The 18,487-nt window shown below is 35.5% G+C and overlaps 2 protein-coding genes across 6 annotated transcripts; both read right to left on the bottom strand.

Annotated features, from left to right (window-relative positions):
* Positions 1-254: 254 nt before the first annotated feature.
* On the bottom strand, positions 255-11,557 carry LOC144448913 (ketosamine-3-kinase-like). Of its 5 annotated transcripts, none has more exons than XM_078139266.1 (7): positions 11,486-11,557; positions 5,540-5,719; positions 4,714-4,895; positions 3,788-3,944; positions 3,361-3,559; positions 1,466-1,640; positions 255-909 (listed from the first exon to the last, which is right to left on the bottom strand). In XM_078139266.1, the coding sequence occupies exons 2-7, from the start codon at positions 5,681-5,683 to the stop codon at positions 846-848; spliced, it is 921 nt and encodes a 306-aa protein (XP_077995392.1). In that variant the 5' UTR covers positions 5,684-5,719; positions 11,486-11,557; the 3' UTR covers positions 255-845. The 5 variants fall into 5 exon arrangements, with proteins under 5 accessions (XP_077995392.1, XP_077995390.1, XP_077995391.1 ...); XM_078139264.1 differs by lacking the exon at positions 11,486-11,557 and adding an exon at positions 6,944-7,106; XM_078139265.1 differs by lacking the exon at positions 11,486-11,557 and adding an exon at positions 6,944-7,066 and having other exon boundaries at positions 5,540-5,685.
* On the bottom strand, positions 11,519-17,645 carry LOC144449710 (ketosamine-3-kinase-like). Its single transcript, XM_078140288.1, has 6 exons — positions 17,502-17,645; positions 16,613-16,794; positions 15,375-15,531; positions 13,993-14,188; positions 11,993-12,167; positions 11,519-11,582 (listed from the first exon to the last, which is right to left on the bottom strand). The coding sequence occupies exons 1-6, from the start codon at positions 17,643-17,645 to the stop codon at positions 11,519-11,521; spliced, it is 918 nt and encodes a 305-aa protein (XP_077996414.1).
* Positions 17,646-18,487: the final 842 nt, after the last annotated feature.

Genomic DNA, 18,487 nt, shown 5'->3' with positions numbered 1-18,487 from the left:
TGTTATAAATTTCATTACTCTGTTTTTTTTGCAGTGACTTATTTTGTTGATGTTGACTTACAAATGATTTTACATTCCTAGTTATGCTAAAAACAAATCATAGTGCACATATTTTACATATAGAAACTGGAAGATACACAAACACCACCTTATCAAGCAGGACATGCCCTGTATGTAAACAAGGTGAAATAGAAGACGAGGAGCATAATCTATTACGCTGTACAGGATATCAAAATGAAAGGAAAGAACTCTTTAACAAATTAAATATATATTCTAGTACAAGCACAGATAATGAGAATCTCATAAAGATTCTTACAGTAAAAGACAAAAATACATTCGTTGAAATAAGCAAATTTATTCAACATGGATTCAAAATCCGAGAATATCATTTGAACAAAAATATATCAGCTGCCTGGTGTTGTACACTCGACAAATACATTTACTACCTTTCAGGCCCTCTGATTATACCTGGCATCAGAGACTCATAACTATCTGTATAACCAATTTGCTGTGTTGATTTTCACATTGTGAAAATACTTTTGTTTTTGTGGTCAATACAAGTATTTTTCTTTATACTTTATTGTATTGTATTGTAGTGATAATATACTAGTAGATAATGTTACAATAAAGTTTATTATTATTATAGCATAACATTGGTCATTATTTAGTCTTCGATTAGGTTTTACTCATAGCTTAAAATCTTTACCACATACACTAACTCTATTAAAGCCTTGTTAAGCTCATAGTATGCTCTAGACAAGTCACGACATTAAATGCAAGTGGTAAGTTCTGGGCATAAAACTGATCTACCAGAGGAATTCCACATGTTTCAGCAAACATTATTTTCATCTCACCAAACTTCTCATTATACCAAGTGACTGACTTCTGTATCCTGAACCAAAATGATTCCTGAATAAAAGAAGCGAAAGAAAAAATGTAACTATCAACTGAATATTCTAAGTCTGCATGTGTTTTATTTGTTGTAAAATAATAATTAAAATGTGTGGGGTGGGGGCTTTTGTAAGGGGGGGGGGCTTAATGCTGTTCAGTAATTTCAACCTATCAACTGAATCTTTTCATAACCAACATATGTGTATTGAAATTTAATGATCAAAACTTGGCAATGGTTTAGGTGTCACAGGGGTGGGAGATAATGACGGGCGAGGGTGACTACATTCTACTGCAGTACTTATTAACCTATTAACTGAATACTTTAAACCTGGCAATTTTCACTAAAGATTTATTTTCACTTATTTCGCTCATAACTAAAATAAGTAGTGACTAAAATGTGTTCTTATACATGAACACAATGCACCAGTCTAGTAATTAGTAAAAATTAGTCTGTGAGAACTAGATGAAGACTCTAAAATCGCAAAATTTTCTTGTAGCAAAAATATCTAGATTAACAGTATTCATATTACCTGCATGTAATTTGTTTAATAAATAATGAATGATCAAAACATACCAATGGTTTAAATAGTGGAAGAGTTTGTACAATTCATTCCTTTGCTGAAATCCTGGTTCCTTGGGTATAAGATTGTGGTATGCCGAATAAAAGGAACTACCGAACCCACCGAACATTCCCGCTATTGCAAGATCAAACTCATGATGCCCATAAAATGGTGCCGGATCAAAAATTACTGAAAAATAGGAACAGAGAATTGGTCAAAAAATTGATTCAATTGGTATGTAAAACAGTTGATTCAGGGGTAACAATATACCATTGTCCAAGTAATACATTCCAGTGGCTATTCAACATAGATAATTCTCCTAACAAAATTGCACTGTAATTGGTGCTATGGCTGCTAATTGAGCCTTCACTTTCCTAAGATAGATGCTAACTAAATCTATTATTCTTCAAGGTGAGATTCTACACAAGTGGGTGATAGCGGTTCCTCTGTTGTGCAAATCTAATCACCCTGTGATCAAGATAGTGTAAACATTGGAAGTCCCAAAACAACACTGCAAGTTTATGGACCTTGAACTCCATACTGAGATATGTAAATTAAAAGAACATCCCATCAATAGCTTATTACTTGTATCAACATGTTGCGACAATAGTTGTATAGTTTGTGCCTATCTTAGTAAACTGGAACTAAAGGCTCAATTACCAGGGTAATAATGAGAGTTAATGGGTCATCCTATGGCAACACTGGATCATGCCAATTGGAGCTAAAATGTAGTAATATGAATGGGAAATGTTTCTTATATATACAGAATTAGTAAGTAGGCCTGATAAAAAAAATTGTGTGCTTCCTATTACACTCGATATTAGAATAGGTGGGATAGGTAGATTTTTTATTTGATTTTATTATATATTTTCTTTCATGTATGGGTGTCTACTTCAGGTTTTCCATTGTTTTCAAAATGGTCACTATACATGTGTTATTTATTTATTCCTATCTGATGTACACCCATTTCAGATTGGAAGAACTGTTTTATATTGTCTTTTTAAGTTGATGTCAGTTTCAGCATCTACTATTTCTCGCGAGACTTCAAAATTTTTGCGATTTTTTTTTTCTGGAATGCATCCAAAAAGTTTAGGGTTGGCAGTGAAAAATTAGGTGGGGTTGAGTAACTTGAACCAAACAATTTTTTTTTTAGGCCTTAATAAAATGAATTTATCATGTTTCTTTTCATTTAAAAAACAACAGTCAACTGTTGTTGATGAAAAGGTTGGGATTTTTTATATAATACACAGCAAGTATGAACAATACCTGTAATGGTAGAAGAACTTGAAAACATTGTCACTATAATTAAGTTGTTCACTGCAGCTCAGTACAAGGGGTTAAACACAAAATGCGCAGGATTAAAAAAGATGAAATTGAGACTAGATTGTGAAAAGGTAATTTGAATGGTAAAAGACTAAACAGGTTTCAATGGAAAGTCTTGGTAGCCCAGATCCTAACAACTAAGTCCTACCAAAGAAGTACTAAACCTGCTATGAGGCCTTCCCTATACATGTATATACCCATCAGGCAATATTAATTCGCAGACACATCACACGCTATCAGTGTCTGTATGTTGTCTGTGTAATTGTTAACAAAAAACTTTGTGGGAGACAAAAAAACATTGTGTTGTCTAATTCAAATACTATAGCCTCTCTGGTTTGGTAGTATCTAATACATCACAACTTACCTGGTTCATCTGTTGTTTCAGCTGCATTACCACCCATAAATCACCATGTGTTACCTAATTCAAATACTATAGTCTCTCTGGTTTGGTAGTATCTAATACATCATAACTTACCTGGTTCATCTGTTGTTTCAGCTGCATTACCACCCCATAAATCACTATGTGTTACCTAATTCAAATAATATAGTCTCTCTGGTTTGGTGTATCTAATACATCATAACTTACCTGGTTCATCTGTTGTTTCAGCTGCATTACCACCCCATAAATCACCATGTAATAATGCTGGCTTAATAACATCCATATCCTTAAAAAATTCGGGTATTTTTACTTGAAGTTTAGACCACAATTCTAAGGCCTCTCTGTCACCACTTTCCTTTTCTATCAGACCAATTTGTTGGGCAAGTTTCTGTCTGGTGTAAAACGTCTGTAATTTTAAATTTCGAAATTTTGTATGTAACATGTAAAATAGTTCATTTCATCTGCTATCGATGAAAACTTTAAGTTCTTTATGGTGAAAGTTTCTGTCTGGAGTAAAATGTCTGGAATATTAAATTTGGAAATTTTGTATATACCATGTAACATAGTGCCCTCATAGCCAGGCAATAAATGTATAATAGTCCCTCTTCAAGTCACAATCCTTTGTGATACTTACCACCCAATCATCTTGCCAAGTGTTATCTTGAGGAATAAATCCACAGCAAGTAGGTACGTCAAAACCAAATTTACTGATATAACTTTGATCTTCACTTCCAATCCTAGATGACTCCTTGGTTTCTTTCTTTCCAATCTCTTCATTGTGTAGATGCATCCTACATATAGAAAATGTCAATTACAGACAGGGAAATCTCCTTGTGTCTAAGGTAAATATGTCCAAGGGCAAATTTACGATAACTTATACAGGTGAAGTTTTTGAAACAATATACTGACTGGACAAGCCTTGACAGTTCCACAGTGTCATGATATGGAGCGTGCAACATAGCCCTGTCATGTAGTCCCAAACCTGACTTGAACTCTGTAGAACTCTGTTGTGTATATATGTCTGCATAAAAGAAAATGGTTGGGAGCAATTTCCAGAAAAAAACAAGAAAACTTTATAGTGTTTGAGGGGGCTGACTCGATTAGTATTATGCTATTTTTTCTGACTCCCAGTACCCACCAATCAACCTTTGTATACATTACAGTTCAAATTGTAAAATTCTATTTCTTATATGGGTAATAAAGCTGCATTTCAGTATCTATTGTGTGTTATTGCTACCACATCATGAATTAAAGAGAAATGTCACGTCAGGATATAATTGTAATCTGTGGATTCTGGCAAGTCATCGCATGATTTACATACTTATGTTATGTGCGACTGTCAAGGAACACTCAAACTGAAAGTTGTTCCTCATTCCATTGTCCAGAGATCTTTGCTATGGACATGCATTGTCTGATGGGAGTCAGCAGAGTTGTGTATATGTAATAGCAGACCATGAATATTCATGACTGTTATATCTAAATGTAATAAGCACTTATGAATCATGAATATTTACCCAAGAACAATGAATCAAATCATCAATTCTATGGATTAAAACTTACTGAGCAAAACGTTCTCCAAGCTTTGCTGCATGTCGACCTAGCCCTCTCATATCTAAGTGCTCCATAATAAGAATAGCACCTGTACCATGGTCCAGCACTTTATATGGATGGGGAACTTTGACAGTATTGGTTGCAAGAATAGCATCTAGACCTGCCATCTCACCATCAAACATTGTCCGTGCCTATGTTAAGAAATATGATGGAAAAGTCAAGGATTTATACAAAATGAAAGCATGCAAGCTTGGGAAATAAAATGATTCAATATTGTTTTACACTGGTAAAATCAAGTCTCTTAGGAGATTTTTTGTCCAATAAAGCTTCACATATTTTGATTTAGCAATTCACTTTGAACCTAATTTCTTTTTATTTTTCTCATTAGCAACTATGGGTCGGTCGTTCTATTTTTTAAAAAAAGTAGAAAAATAAAAAATCATCTTCGTGCTTCTCTGCCTCTCCTTTTTGAATTCCTGGTAACAAGCCCTTTTCGACCTTCTCTACACAACTGGCATGTTCTTAGGCCCCCTACTTAAATAACCTCTGTCATGAAAGAAATGTTCTGTTTTTGAACAAGTGTTGTCTACACCACCATGACTGTAGATGACATTGACAGTCCAGACACTTGCTAATTCTTGCTTGTTCCACAAAATATTAAGGGCAAGCAAAAACAATTTTCTTTTTTATCTTGATGATGGAGCTGAAAGTTGGGTCAGTTGAATATATGATCGAGAAACAGGAAAAAAATTGGGTCACGAGTCATAGACCCTCGGTAAATTACTTTCACTTGGTCCTTTGATAGTAGTACAAAATATGGAACATTATCACTTACCCCACTCTTTGAGTTCATCTTAACAAACACCTTGCCATGGGTATCAGTTTCATAACTCTGTCCACTGTTAATACAACCGCCTCCACCAAAACCAAATGACTTCACCTGATTACATCCCAGCTCCTTCTTTAATAGACTCTCCATATCTGTAAGGTGGAATTTACCAAGAGTTCCAAATTTCTGAAAATTTCAATATACATACAATGCAATAATATGACAGAAGCCATGATGCATGAGTGCAGGTGTGGCATACGCGGGGTATTTTAATGAGTGTTAATTTGCAGTGTTCTCTGCAGCAGTACTTTCATGAGCATAGCGAGTGAATGTGCAGCAGAAAACAATGCTAGCAGGAGTAGCCACACTGGCACTCAAAGTCGCATGGGGGTGCTGTTATCATTACATATGTTTATCTGAAACAACACATTTCCGTAAAAATGAAACTATGCTATCATGCAATTTCAGGTAGAACGAACGTTTGCATCATTTGAATACAGGGATGCAATAATGTTTTGGGTATTGCACTGCACTGAGTACAAATAACACTAGTATGCGATCACTGGTGCAATATTCCCAGGTATATATGCAATAATTTTTTTTAAAAATTTTTTTCTTTGCAATAATGTCGTTAGAAACTCTAATATGAACATTTCATACATTTCTCTCGTGTAAATACATCTCCCAATATTTACAGTTGGAACACTGTGTGATCATAGTATTCTCATGTTTCAATACGGTCCAATCCACCCCACCCCCATATCAGTGGTTTACCCCTAAATTGACGCAGACACGATTGTTGTTGACGGACATGATATGAGTCTACGCTAGTCCTGTTTGCAGACCATAGTCACTTATGATGAGCTACTAGTCTGTTCAAGGATGGTCATGCCACAAACCATCTCATTAGTGGGTAACAAGTGACTGTGTTGCAGACGCAATGATCATGGATGGAAGTACAGGCACTCGAATCAATCTGTAAGGTGTATTCCGCATAGTCTGTAAGGTACGCCGTGACGGGGCGCCCTCAAACATCAGGCAACCCCTAGGGAGGCCGGTGAGGGCGAAACGTCACGAAGTATCTTACAGTCTATATCAATTATTATATCATGTATATTCCGGACTACACATTTAAAAAAAATCATACAGATTGATTCGAGTGCCTGTGGTAGTAAGGGTGTGTTTCTCCCAACCTAGCTCTGGATGTATATACGCTACGAGGTCCGACATGTCTTCCCCCTTACTTGAGGGGACCGGGGGGGGGGGGAGACGTGTCGAACCCCGTAGCGTATACATGTACATCATATCCAGCAGCGCTACTAGTACTACCAACCATGATATGATAACACGGAACTCGAATTTGAGTACACGATATGCATTGGTGTCCACCGTTATCAACATGAACATTACCTTTGGAAAGTATCTTGAAGTCCTTTTCAGTTGCAGAAGAAGTCGTACCAGTAATATCTGTTGCATAAGTATTGAATACAATATGTCTTCACCAGTGATCAACTATACCATGACATGATCTGCTGTGGGATGCGCTGCATGCATACTCGACGCGATGTAACGTTTCTGAGGTCAGCTGTAGGTCAAAGGTCATTGAACTGATTGTACATGCGCAACGTTTACTAGTTTAATAGTACTATTAGTTACAAGTTTAGTTACATTTGTATCACAGACTTGCTCAAGTTTGAGGGTTTTTTTCGATCTCTTTATTTTGATAACACTAATGTATTCTTTTCTTTAATGAAATAGTCACCTAAGCGAGTGCTAGACCGGGGTGCTAGACAGTGGCGAGATTGCGTATATTATATATAGCGCTAGCGCTTGGGAGGCTAGTAGTACTCGTAGTAGTACATGTACTATGATGTAGTTGGCATATATAGCGGGGGGGGGGGGGTGAAGTTGGCCACATTTTCAGTCACAAAATAAAATTGAAATGAATCACAAATTCAAAACTTTTGAAGGTTTAATTTGGAACAAAGAAAATCACGTTAGTGAGAGTCTAACAATGTATATCGAGTGAGGCGCTTTCGGCCTAAGGGAGCCTTCAGTAATTACGGAGGGGGGGGGGGTCATGTTTTAGAAACCTGTCCAAAGGGGAGGGTCATGTTTTAGAAACCCATCCAGTGGGAGGGTCACATTTTACGTTGACTCATTTATGACCTACCTTGATTGTAATTGTTACCATACAGTGAGAAGATAAAATTCTTGTAAAATGTACTCAGCACTATTTCAAACAAAGTCTACAATTCTGAGAGAAACAACACACATCCCTTCAAACTCAGGCTCATATTTAGCTAAACTGCATGTAGTTACAATTTACTGTTTTTCCACATGCCAAACAAGTCCTAATGACATCTTGTGTAGCTTGTCTGTTTGGGAATAATTATCATGTGACAGAGGACAAGCTGCACATTGTTTTAAAATGCATATACATTGCCATACAAGTGCAAAATGTGCATAACTCGGAGCCATACAAGTGCAATTTCCATGCAAAGATTGACCTGTATCACATACATGCTGAAACCAGTCACTGGCTTCAATATCTTGTCTCATGAGAATATCCATCGAGCAGAAAATAGTTTAGAATATTTTATTTGCACTGGAATTACCATCGAAAATAGTAATAAATGGTAATAAACATATTTTAGAATTTCACAAGAATTCATGTTGTACTCTGTCTTACTTGCAGTTTCTTGTTCTACTCCTTAAAACATGTTGAAATACCCTGTATTTGGCTTGTTAACACAGTCTGTATATGTGTAAAGTGCACTGTTATTGTTGATAATTTTAGTACAGACTAATATTCATTTGTCAAAAATAACAATGCAGTTTGTACATATACAGACTGTGTTTACAAGCATTTGCCAAACACAGGAGTGTTTCAATGTGCTTTATGGAGTAGAACAAGAAACTAAAAACTGTAGTTGATACACAGAACAAACATACTGAAAAAAATCATCAAAAGTTACAGCTACTGTCCCTTTAATCTGTCCACATAATTTCCATCCATCTATCTATCAGTGAATTTGTCATTTTGAGATGGAGGAGGGTCAGATTTTAGAAAAAGGAGTCGGAGAGGGTCACATTTTACAGCCCAGACATACCTTATGTTTTCCCATATGTTTTCAAGATATTGCGGATTTGATATGAGTTGAACTATTATTACAGTAGAATGTACCTTGGGGCCAACTTCCACAAATCAAACTTCTTAAAGTGAATTTTTATTTCATCTAACAACTTTAGTATGTTTTTCTACTTGAAAAAACAATGTGAAATAACATATACTAAGTCCTTGCTTATAACTCAATAATTTACAAAACATTTAAACAATGTGTTATGGCACAAAATAAATCTATATATATATATTTTTTAATTTCATGGTGACGCTTGATTTTCTTGATTTGAACTGAGACCATTTTACTCCAAAAATGGTATTAAGGCCTAATAAAAAAATTGTGTGGTTCTGGTTATGCTCAATTTTAGAGTATGTAGGGTAGATAAACTTTTCATTTTATTTTTTTTCTGTGTCTCGTTCAGGTTTTCCATTTTTTGCAAAATGATCTCTGTGTTGTTTATTTCTTCTCATCAGATGTACAACCATTACAGATTGGAAGTACAGTTTCAGAGTGTCTGCTTAAGCTGATGGCAGTTTCTGCATCCACTATTTCTTGTGAGACTTCACAATTTTGCAATTTTATTATTTTTTTCTGGAATATGTAATAAAAAGTTTAGGGTCAACAGTGAAAAATTAGGTGGGGTTGGGTAACCGGAACCAAACATTTATTTTTTTAGGCCTAATGAGAAATACTACGAAATGTGACTGTTTGAAAGTGATGAAAATTTCTCCACACTTTGCAAAAAAATATTCTTCACATTTGTACTTTACAATACTGAAAATTGGGAATCATTGTATATGTTTCCATGGTAACCAATTCAGGTGAAGTGGTCTTTAGCAATCATAAAATTGTGTTGACTCAATATTTTAAAAATAGAATGAAATATTCATTTGTAAAATTGGGTTACTTTCGAGCTATCTCCAACGAAGGCAGAGTAAGAATAAAAATTATAAATATTTGTATTGTCATGGCAATGTATATTCATTTCTAGATTTTGTAAAAGCAGACAGGGAGAGAAACTCAACTTCTGAATGTCTATAAAATCTTCTCTAGAGTGATGTCAACTGTATAAAACTTTGCAATTTGAGGTCACTTTATATGCAGAAGTTGAAAATAACTCATTTTCAAATTACAGTAAAGAAAATACATTCAAATAATAATAATAATAATAATAATAATAATAATAATAATAATAATAAAGTGAATTTATAATGCACCTGTCCTCATAGAGATCTAGGCACAGACAAAGAACTATTAACAAAACCAAAAGGATACCGAAAAACAATTGAAAACATAGGAAGGATGCAGAGAGAAGTGTACAAGTGAGTGAAATTTATGACTGAAATAGGTGAGTTGTAAGGGCAGATCGGAAGGAGGACTTACATGTAGAGTGAATGTGTCGAAGACTGTGGGGGAGACTGTTCAAAACTGAAGGAGCAGTGTAAGCAAAGGAACGCTCGCCAATTTTCTTACTGAAAAATGGTTTCTTTAGTATGCGGGAGTCAGAAGAAGACCTCAATTGTCTATGGGGAGCATAAAGATGAAGAAGATGAGAAAGATATTCAGGACCGGTCACCTCCAATGCATCATAACAAATAGAAGAAACCTTGTATTGTATGCGAGAGTTGATCATTAGCCAATGCAAAGAGAGTGGTTCAGCATGGTCAAACTTTATTGCTTTGCACACAAGGCGTTCAGCTGTGTTCTGTGAGTGCTGTAGCTTGTTAATAAGATTCTTAGAACAACCAGAAAGCAGACTATTAGTATTACAGTAATCCAAGCGAGCAAGAACAAACACACAGACAAGAGTCTTGGTGGTCTGTTGCGTTAGAAAATTATGCCATGGAAGCAATCTGACGAGGGTGCATATACGACAGACAAATGTAAAAAATGACCAAGTCCAAATAAGATTAAAAGTCATGTTGAATTAATTTCTGCTAACTTTGAGTCCAAAATATGTGCACGTCAAAGGTTGAAATATTTCATTGTAAGCTAAAAACAAATGTTGAACAGTTGAATAACCCACCCAACACTTTCATATGAGATAAATAGACCCCCTAGGTTTTTCATTATAATTTCAACCTTATACAGCATGCACGTTGTACATCCACCGTTTAGCCAAGCAAGGCCAAAAATGACAACTGACCAAATTGTTGAAGTTGGTTGTCACACGCATAAGGAATTCGCCCACGAATTTGGTATACTTCTCTGTAACTTGACCCTTCCAAAAGTCATATGTTCTTTTTTAAACTTCACAATCACAGATTCAGCAAGTATCTATGAACATTGATGACTGAACCTCTTATTCTTATAATGTACAATGCTGGGACTCAGACTAGATTAGCTGTAAGCTATTACTTGACTCCCCATTTACCCTTCTCTCTTTCCTTTTTTGTTACCACAGTTTTGTAATCATTTATAGTTTGGTAAATAAACCACTTATTATGTAAGTCTGGGCCTATACCATATACTGCATGGGGGTATTCCCTACCATATTTTGTTGATGTTGACTTACAAATGATTTCACATTCTTATTTATGCTAAAAACAAATCATAGGCGAAGTTACAAAACTTGTATCATAATCTTACGCTTGAGACACCAAACCTTCATTCTGACACTAGAGGACAGTAGGCAATGCTTGAGTAACGCCAATAACAAAATTTCGGCCCTAATCTAGTTTTTGATCGGTTTTTCTCATAGCCTAAAATCTTCACCACATATGTGAACAGCCATGCACTATTAAATCCTTGTTAAACTAATATTATGATAGAGTCAAGTCACACTATTAAATGTAATTGGCAAGTTCTGAGCATTAAATTGATCTACCAGAGAAATTCCACGTTTCAGCAAACACTATCTTCATCTCACCAAACTTCTCATTATACCAAGTGACTGACTTCTGAATTTGGAACCAAAATGATTCCTGAATAAAAGAAGCGAAAGAAAAAAATGTAAGAACTGAATAATTTCAACCTATCAACTAAACATTCATACAAGTCTGCATGTGTTTTATATGTTGAAAATAATAATGAAAATGGGTAGGGTTGGGGGCTTTTGTAAGGGGGGGGGGGGGGGGGGGCTTAATGTTGCTCAGTAACTTCAACCTATCAACTGAATATTTTCATAACCAATAGGTTTGTATTGAAATTTAATTATCAAAACTTAGCAATGGTTTAGGTGTCATGGGTGTGGGGGACAATGACTGAATTCTGAGGGGGGGGGGGGGGTGACTACATTTTACTGCAGTACTTATACCTTTATTAATCTATTACCTGAATATTCATATTACCAGCATGTAAATTGTTTAACAAATAATGAATGGCCAAAACTTACCAATGGTTTAAATAGTGAAAGAGTTGGTAAAATTCATTTCTTTGCTGAAATCCTGGTGCCTTGGGTATAAGATTGTGGTATGCCGAATAAAAGGAACTATCGAATCCACCAAATATGCCAGCTAATACAAGATCAAACTCATGATGTCCATAAAATGGTGCTGGATCAAAAATGACTGAAAACATAGGATAGAGAATTGGTCAAATAATCAATTCAGTTTAGTAAAATTGTTGATTAGGTTAACAAGATACAATATCATCTAAGAAATATATTCCAGTAGCTATGCAATGTAGATAATTGTCCAAACAATAATGTACTGTTAAGGTGCTATGTCACTGGTAATCTAGCCTGTTCTTCAATATTGTAGATACACAAGTGGATGATTGCGGTTCATCTGTTGTGCAATTCTAATCACCCTATGATCAACATATATAGTGTAAACATTGGAAGTCTCAAAGCACTACACTGGAAGTTCATGGAACTTGAACTCCCCTGTTGACACTATAATTAAAAAAACAAAAATTCAATAGCTTATCACTGCTGTATCACCATGTATTATTGGTTTCTCCTTATCAGATGTACAGCCATTACAGATTAGAAGAAAAATTATATTGTCATTTTCAATTTATATCAGTTACCGCATCCACTATTTCTGGCGACACTTCACAATTTTCGCGATTTTATTATTTTTCTCTTGAATATGGAAAAAAAATGTTTAGGGTCGGCAGTGAAAAACTAGGTAGGGTTGGGTAATCGGAACCAAACACTTTTTTCTTTAGGCCTTAGTACATTTAGTAATGAAGCTCAATTACAAGGGTAATAATGAGTGTGGTTCATCCTATGGCACCTCTGGGCTGTGCCCATTGGAGCTAAAATGTAGTAATATGAATGGGAAATGCTTTCTTATATAGACAGAATTAGTAATTAATAAAATGAATTTATCATGTTTCCTTTCATTTAAAAAACAACATTCATTGTTACTGATGAAAAGTTTGTGATTTTTTGTGTGGATACACTGCAAGCATGAACAATAACTGCAATAACTATAGATGAACTTGAAAACATTGTCACTATGTAATCGTTCACTGCAGCTCAGTACAAGGAGTTAAACACAAAATGCACATGATTAAAAAAGATAAAATTGAGACTACTTTGTGAAAAGGTCATTTGAATGGTAAAAGACTAAACAGGTTTCAAAGGTAAGTCTTGGTAGCCCAGACCCTAACAACTAAGTCCTACCAAAGAAGTACTAAACCTGCTATGAGGCCTTCCCTATACATGTATATACCCAGCAGGCAATATTAATTCGTAATTGTACGCTATCAGTGTCTGTATGTTGTCTGTAATTCGTAACAAAAAACCTTGTGGGAGACACAAAAACATTGTGTTGTCTAATTCAAATACTATAGTCTCTCTGGTTTGGTAGTATCTAATACATCATAACTTACCTGGTTCATCTGTTGTCTTGGCTGCATTCCTCATAAATCACCATGTATTACCTAATTCAAATACTATAGCCTCCCTGGTTTGGTAGTATCTATTACATCATAACTTACCTGGTTCATCTGTTGTCTCGGCTGCATTCCTCATAAATCACCATGCGTTACCAAATTCAAATACTATAGCCTCTCTGGTTTGGTAGTATCTAATACATCATAACTTACCTGGTTCATCTGTTGTTTCAGCTACATTACCATGCCATAAATCACCAGGTGTTACCTAATTCAAATACTATAGCCTCTCTGGTTTGGTAGTATCTAATACATCATAACTTACCTGGTTCATCTGTTGTTTCAGCTACATTACCATGCCATAAATCACCATGCGTTACCAAATTCAAATACTATAGCCTCTCTGGTTTGGTAGTATCTAATACATCATAACTTACCTGGTTCATCTGTTGTTTCAGCTGCATTACCACCACATAAATCACCAGGTGTTACCTAATTCAAATACTATAGCCTCTCTAGTTTGGTAGTATCTAATACATCATAACTTACCTGGTTCATCTGTTGTTTCAGCTACATTACCATGCCATAAATCACCATGTGATAATACTGGCTTAATATCTATATCCTTAAAGAATTCAGGTATTTTTACTTGAAGTTTAGACCATAATTCTAAGGCCTCTCTATCACCAGTTTTCTCTTCTATCAGACCAATTTGTTGCACAAGTTTCTGTCTGGTGTAATATGTCTGGAATTTCAAATTGGGGAATGTTGTATACATGTATAACATGTAGCATAGTTCATAGTTCATTTCATCTGCTACCGATGAAAAAGTTCTTTTCCAAGTTTCTATCTTGATAAAATGTAATTCAAAATTAAAAACTTTGCAAAGAGAAAATGTAAACAATTTAATTTTATATCCAAGGTTCGGTCTGGTGTAAAATGGCAAATTTAGATATTTGGTACAGAAAAAATTTCATCTGCTGTGGATAATAACTTTCTTCATTAGAAAACCACTCCACTAAAAGAATGGTATTCAAACCCCACCTGTCTTATCTTAGAATTAAACCAACTCATATATACTCGGGCAATTTAACAACCTTATGATAACATCAGTCATTTCCCTACTTATGGCCAAACAAATATCTTCATATGTCAATGGTGCTCAAACTGAAGTTATAGCCAGGAGTTAATGGGGACATTTAAAACTATATGTCAACACAATAATCTGTAAGCTGTGATTACATCGTGTACTTGGCAACATTTATGGTCCATTAAGTAGCCTCATCAAACCCAGATAACAGGGCATAACACAGATTTTCCCTAGCGCACTGATTATGTCATGTTATGGTCAAAGTTTCGATCTTGAGTAAAATGTAATTAAAATTTAGAAATTCTCTCCAGAAAATAAGCAAAAAGTTTTATTTCATCTTCATGGAAGTTTCTGCAAAGGCTTGAGAGATTTTATGAAAATGGGTGAGAATGGTGCATTCTTACTAAAATACATTACAACACTTTGTTTTCATATAAACTTCGGTGATTTGGCCTAAATCATATCACATGGTATGGCCTACTTATCCACAGCGACCTCAATTTGCATATATGGGTACTAGTCACATCCTATTTTCCCTAGGGCAATATTCATGTTACACAGAAGTCTTGTCAGGGATTTGCTTTGAATATGGAAATAATATGTGCCTAAGAATGTGGTGTGTTATAAAACACTTATTGCCTGGCCTTATACGGGCACTAGTAGATGTCATATTACTATACTCATCAAGCTGTTAACTATTTCCCTTGGCTTTAAGCGTTGGAAAATAGTTGCTACATAAAAACCATAGTGGTAATAGACATCTATTACTACTGTGTCCTCATAGCCAGGCAATAAATGTATAATAGTCCCTCTCCAGGTCACAATCATTTGTGATACTTACCACCCAATCATCTTGCCAGGTGTTATCTTGAGGAATAAATCCACAGCAAGTAGTTACGTGAAAACCAAATTTACTGATATAACTTTGATCTTCACTTCCAACCCTAGATGACTCCTTGGTTTCCTTCTTTCCAATCTCTTCATTGTATAGATGCATCCTACATAAAGAAATTGTCAATTATACACAGGGAAATCTCTTTGTATCTAAGGTAAATATGTCCAAGGGCAAATTTACAATAACTTACACAAGTGCAGTTTTTTGGAACAATCTACTACCTGGCATCAGATCCCAGCCATCTAGGTTTTCATTTTGTGATTCCAAAAACACACTCATTGAAAACTATAGTATACTCGCATATTTAGTATTATTTATTCATTTTGCATTTAATGTCTATTTACACTGCCCTTGAGTTACAATGCTTTAATTGTAGCTTTGTAACTTGTGGACTGACTGGGCAAGCCTTGACAGTGCCACGTCATGATATGGCGCATGCAACATAGTCCTGTCACATAGTCCCAAACCTGAATTGAACTCTGTAGAACTTTATTGCGTACAAAAGAAAATGGCTGGGAGCAATTTATGGCACAAAACCCCCTAAAACACACAAAAAACAACAACAAAAAAACAACACAAAACACTTTGTAACTTAATAATGTTTGAGGGGCCAGACTCAACTAGTATTATGCTATTTTTCTGACTCCCAGTACCAACCAATCAACCTTTGTATACTTTTTACAGTTCAAATTGTAAAATTCTATTTTTATAGGAGTAATAAAACTCAATTTCAGTATCTAATGTGTCTTATTGCTACAACATCATGAATTAAAGGGAAATGTCACTGCAGGATATAACTGTACTCCATGGATCCAGCAAGTTATTGCATGATTTACATACTTATGTTATGTGTGACTGTCGAGAAATACTCAAGTTGAAAGTTGTTCCTCATTCTATTGTTCAGAGGAGATCTTTGCTATGGACATGCATTGTCTGATGGGAGTCAGCAGAGTTGTGTATATGTGATAGCAGACCATGAATATTCATGACTGTTATATCTAAAGGTAATAAACACTAATATGAATCATGAATATTTACACAAGAGCAATTTTGTGATAAAGATCCAAGGCTGTTTAAAAGTTCCTGATTTTTTAATAAAATCATTTATTGGGGATTAGGCAATGAATGGAGAAAAAATAATGACACTAAAAATTTCAAATCAGTTGTATGGATTAACAACTTACTTAGCAAAAAGTTCTCCAAGCTTTGCAGTATGTCGATCAAGCTTTCTCATATCTAAGTGCTCTGTAATAAGAATAGCACCTGTACCATGGTCCAGCACTTTATATGGACGGGGAACTTTGACAGTATTGGTTGCAAGAATAGCATCTAGACCTGCCATCTCACCATCAAACATTGTCCGTGCCTATGTTAAGAAATATGATGGAAAAGTCAAGGATTTATACAAAATGAAAGCATGCAAGCTTGGGGAATAAAATTATTAATTATTATTTTACACTGGTAAAATTAAGTCTCTTAGGAGATTTTTTGTCCAATAAAGCTTGACATATTTTGAGTTTGCAATTCACTTTTACTTTATGTAAGGGTGAACCTAATTTCTTTTTATGTTTCTCATTAGCAACTATGAGTCAGTCGGTCGGTTAGTCGGTCTAGTTAAAAAAAAAAGTAGAAAAATAAAAAATCATCTTCTTCATGCTTCTCTGCCTCTCCTTTTCCTCCTCGCTATCTTTTTTTCATCTATCTTCCTTTCCTAGTAACAAGCCCTTTCTCACCTTCCCTACACAACTGGCATGATCTCAGGCCCCCTACTTGAATAACTTCCGTCATGAAAGAAATGTTCTGTTCTTGAACAAGTGTCCTCGACATGACTGTAGGTGACGTTGACAGTCCAGACACTTGCTTATATATTCTTGCTGTTGGGACACAAAATATTAAGAGCAATCAAAAATAAATTTCTTTTTTTATCTTGATGACGGAACTGAAAATTGGGTCAGTCGGGTATACAATCAAGAAACAGGAAACAAAATAGGGTCACTCATAGATCCTACTAGGTAAATTACTTTCATATTGATACTTTGATAGTAGTACAAAATATGGAACATTATCACTTACCCCACTCTTTGAGTTCATCTTAACAAACACCTTGCCATGGGTATCAGTTTCATAACTCTGTCCACTGTTAATACAACCGCCTCCACCAAAACCAAATGACTTCACCTGATTACATCCCAGCTCCTTCTTTAATAGACTCTCCATATCTGTAAGGTGGAATTTACCAAGAGTTCCAAATTTCTGAAAATTTCAATATACATAGTGCAATAATATGACAGAATTACCCATGATGCATGAGTGCAAGTGTGACGTACTCAGGGTATTTGCACGAGTGTTTGCAGTGTTCTCTGGCAGTACTTTCATCAGTGTAGGGAGTGAAAGTGAAACTTGAGTGCAAATACCCCCGAGTACTCACACTGGAACTCACACAGCATGGCATTCTGTTATTATTACATATGTTTATCCGAAACAACAAATTTCCATAAAAATGACACTGTGATCACACGCTTTTGTGTGGAATGAACAATCGCATCCTCATTTGCATATCATTTGACAATAATGTTTTTGGTATTACCCTGCGGTGCAAATAACACTAGCATCCACGTGCACTGATGCAATAATCTCAGGTACATATGAAATAATGTTGTTGTTTTTTGTTGTTGTTTTTTTGTCACCAAAACAAACAAACAAACAGACAGACAGACAGACAGACAGACAGACAGACAGACAGACAGACAGACAGACAGACAGACAAAACAAAAACAAAACAAACCAATTACAGTTGGAAGACTGATAACACTGTGGTCATGGCATTCTCAAGTGTTTCAATACGGTCCAATTCACCCCCACCCCACCCCAATGTCAATGGTTTACCCCTAAATTGATGCATACACGAGTCTACGCTCGTCCTGCTTGCAGACGTCAGACCCCGGGGTCAGACCACAGTCACTTGTGAGCTAATAATCTGTTCAAGGATGCCGGATGGTCATGCCACAAACTATATCATTAGTGAGTAACAAGTGACTGTGTTTCAGACGGAATGATCA

Source organism: Glandiceps talaboti, chromosome 18 (genome assembly GCF_964340395.1).
Source record: "Glandiceps talaboti chromosome 18, keGlaTala1.1, whole genome shotgun sequence".
Classification (NCBI taxonomy): domain Eukaryota; kingdom Metazoa; phylum Hemichordata; class Enteropneusta; family Spengelidae; genus Glandiceps; species Glandiceps talaboti.
This window is presented reverse-complemented; position numbering and strand designations above follow the sequence as displayed.

Excerpts from the sequence above, each read along its gene's own strand:
- LOC144448913 (XM_078139264.1), bottom strand. The coding sequence starts at position 7,009 with ATGCAACAGATATTACTGGTACGACTTCTTCTGCAACTGAAAAGGACT. Across the intron at positions 5,720-6,943 it reads CTTCAAGATACTTTCCAAAG|AAATTTGGAACTCTTGGTAA; the intron begins GTAATGTTCATG and ends TGAAATTTTCAG. Across the intron at positions 3,945-4,713 it reads CTTGGAGAACGTTTTGCTCA|GATGCATCTACACAATGAAG; the intron begins GTAAGTTTTAAT and ends TTCTATATGTAG.
- LOC144449710 (XM_078140288.1), bottom strand. The coding sequence starts at position 17,645 with ATGGAGAGTCTATTAAAGAAGGAGCTGGGATGTAATCAGGTGAAGTCA. Across the intron at positions 16,795-17,501 it reads AGATGAACTCAAAGAGTGGG|GCACGGACAATGTTTGATGG; the intron begins GTAAGTGATAAT and ends TTCTTAACATAG. Across the intron at positions 15,532-16,612 it reads CTTGGAGAACTTTTTGCTAA|GATGCATCTATACAATGAAG; the intron begins GTAAGTTGTTAA and ends TTCTTTATGTAG.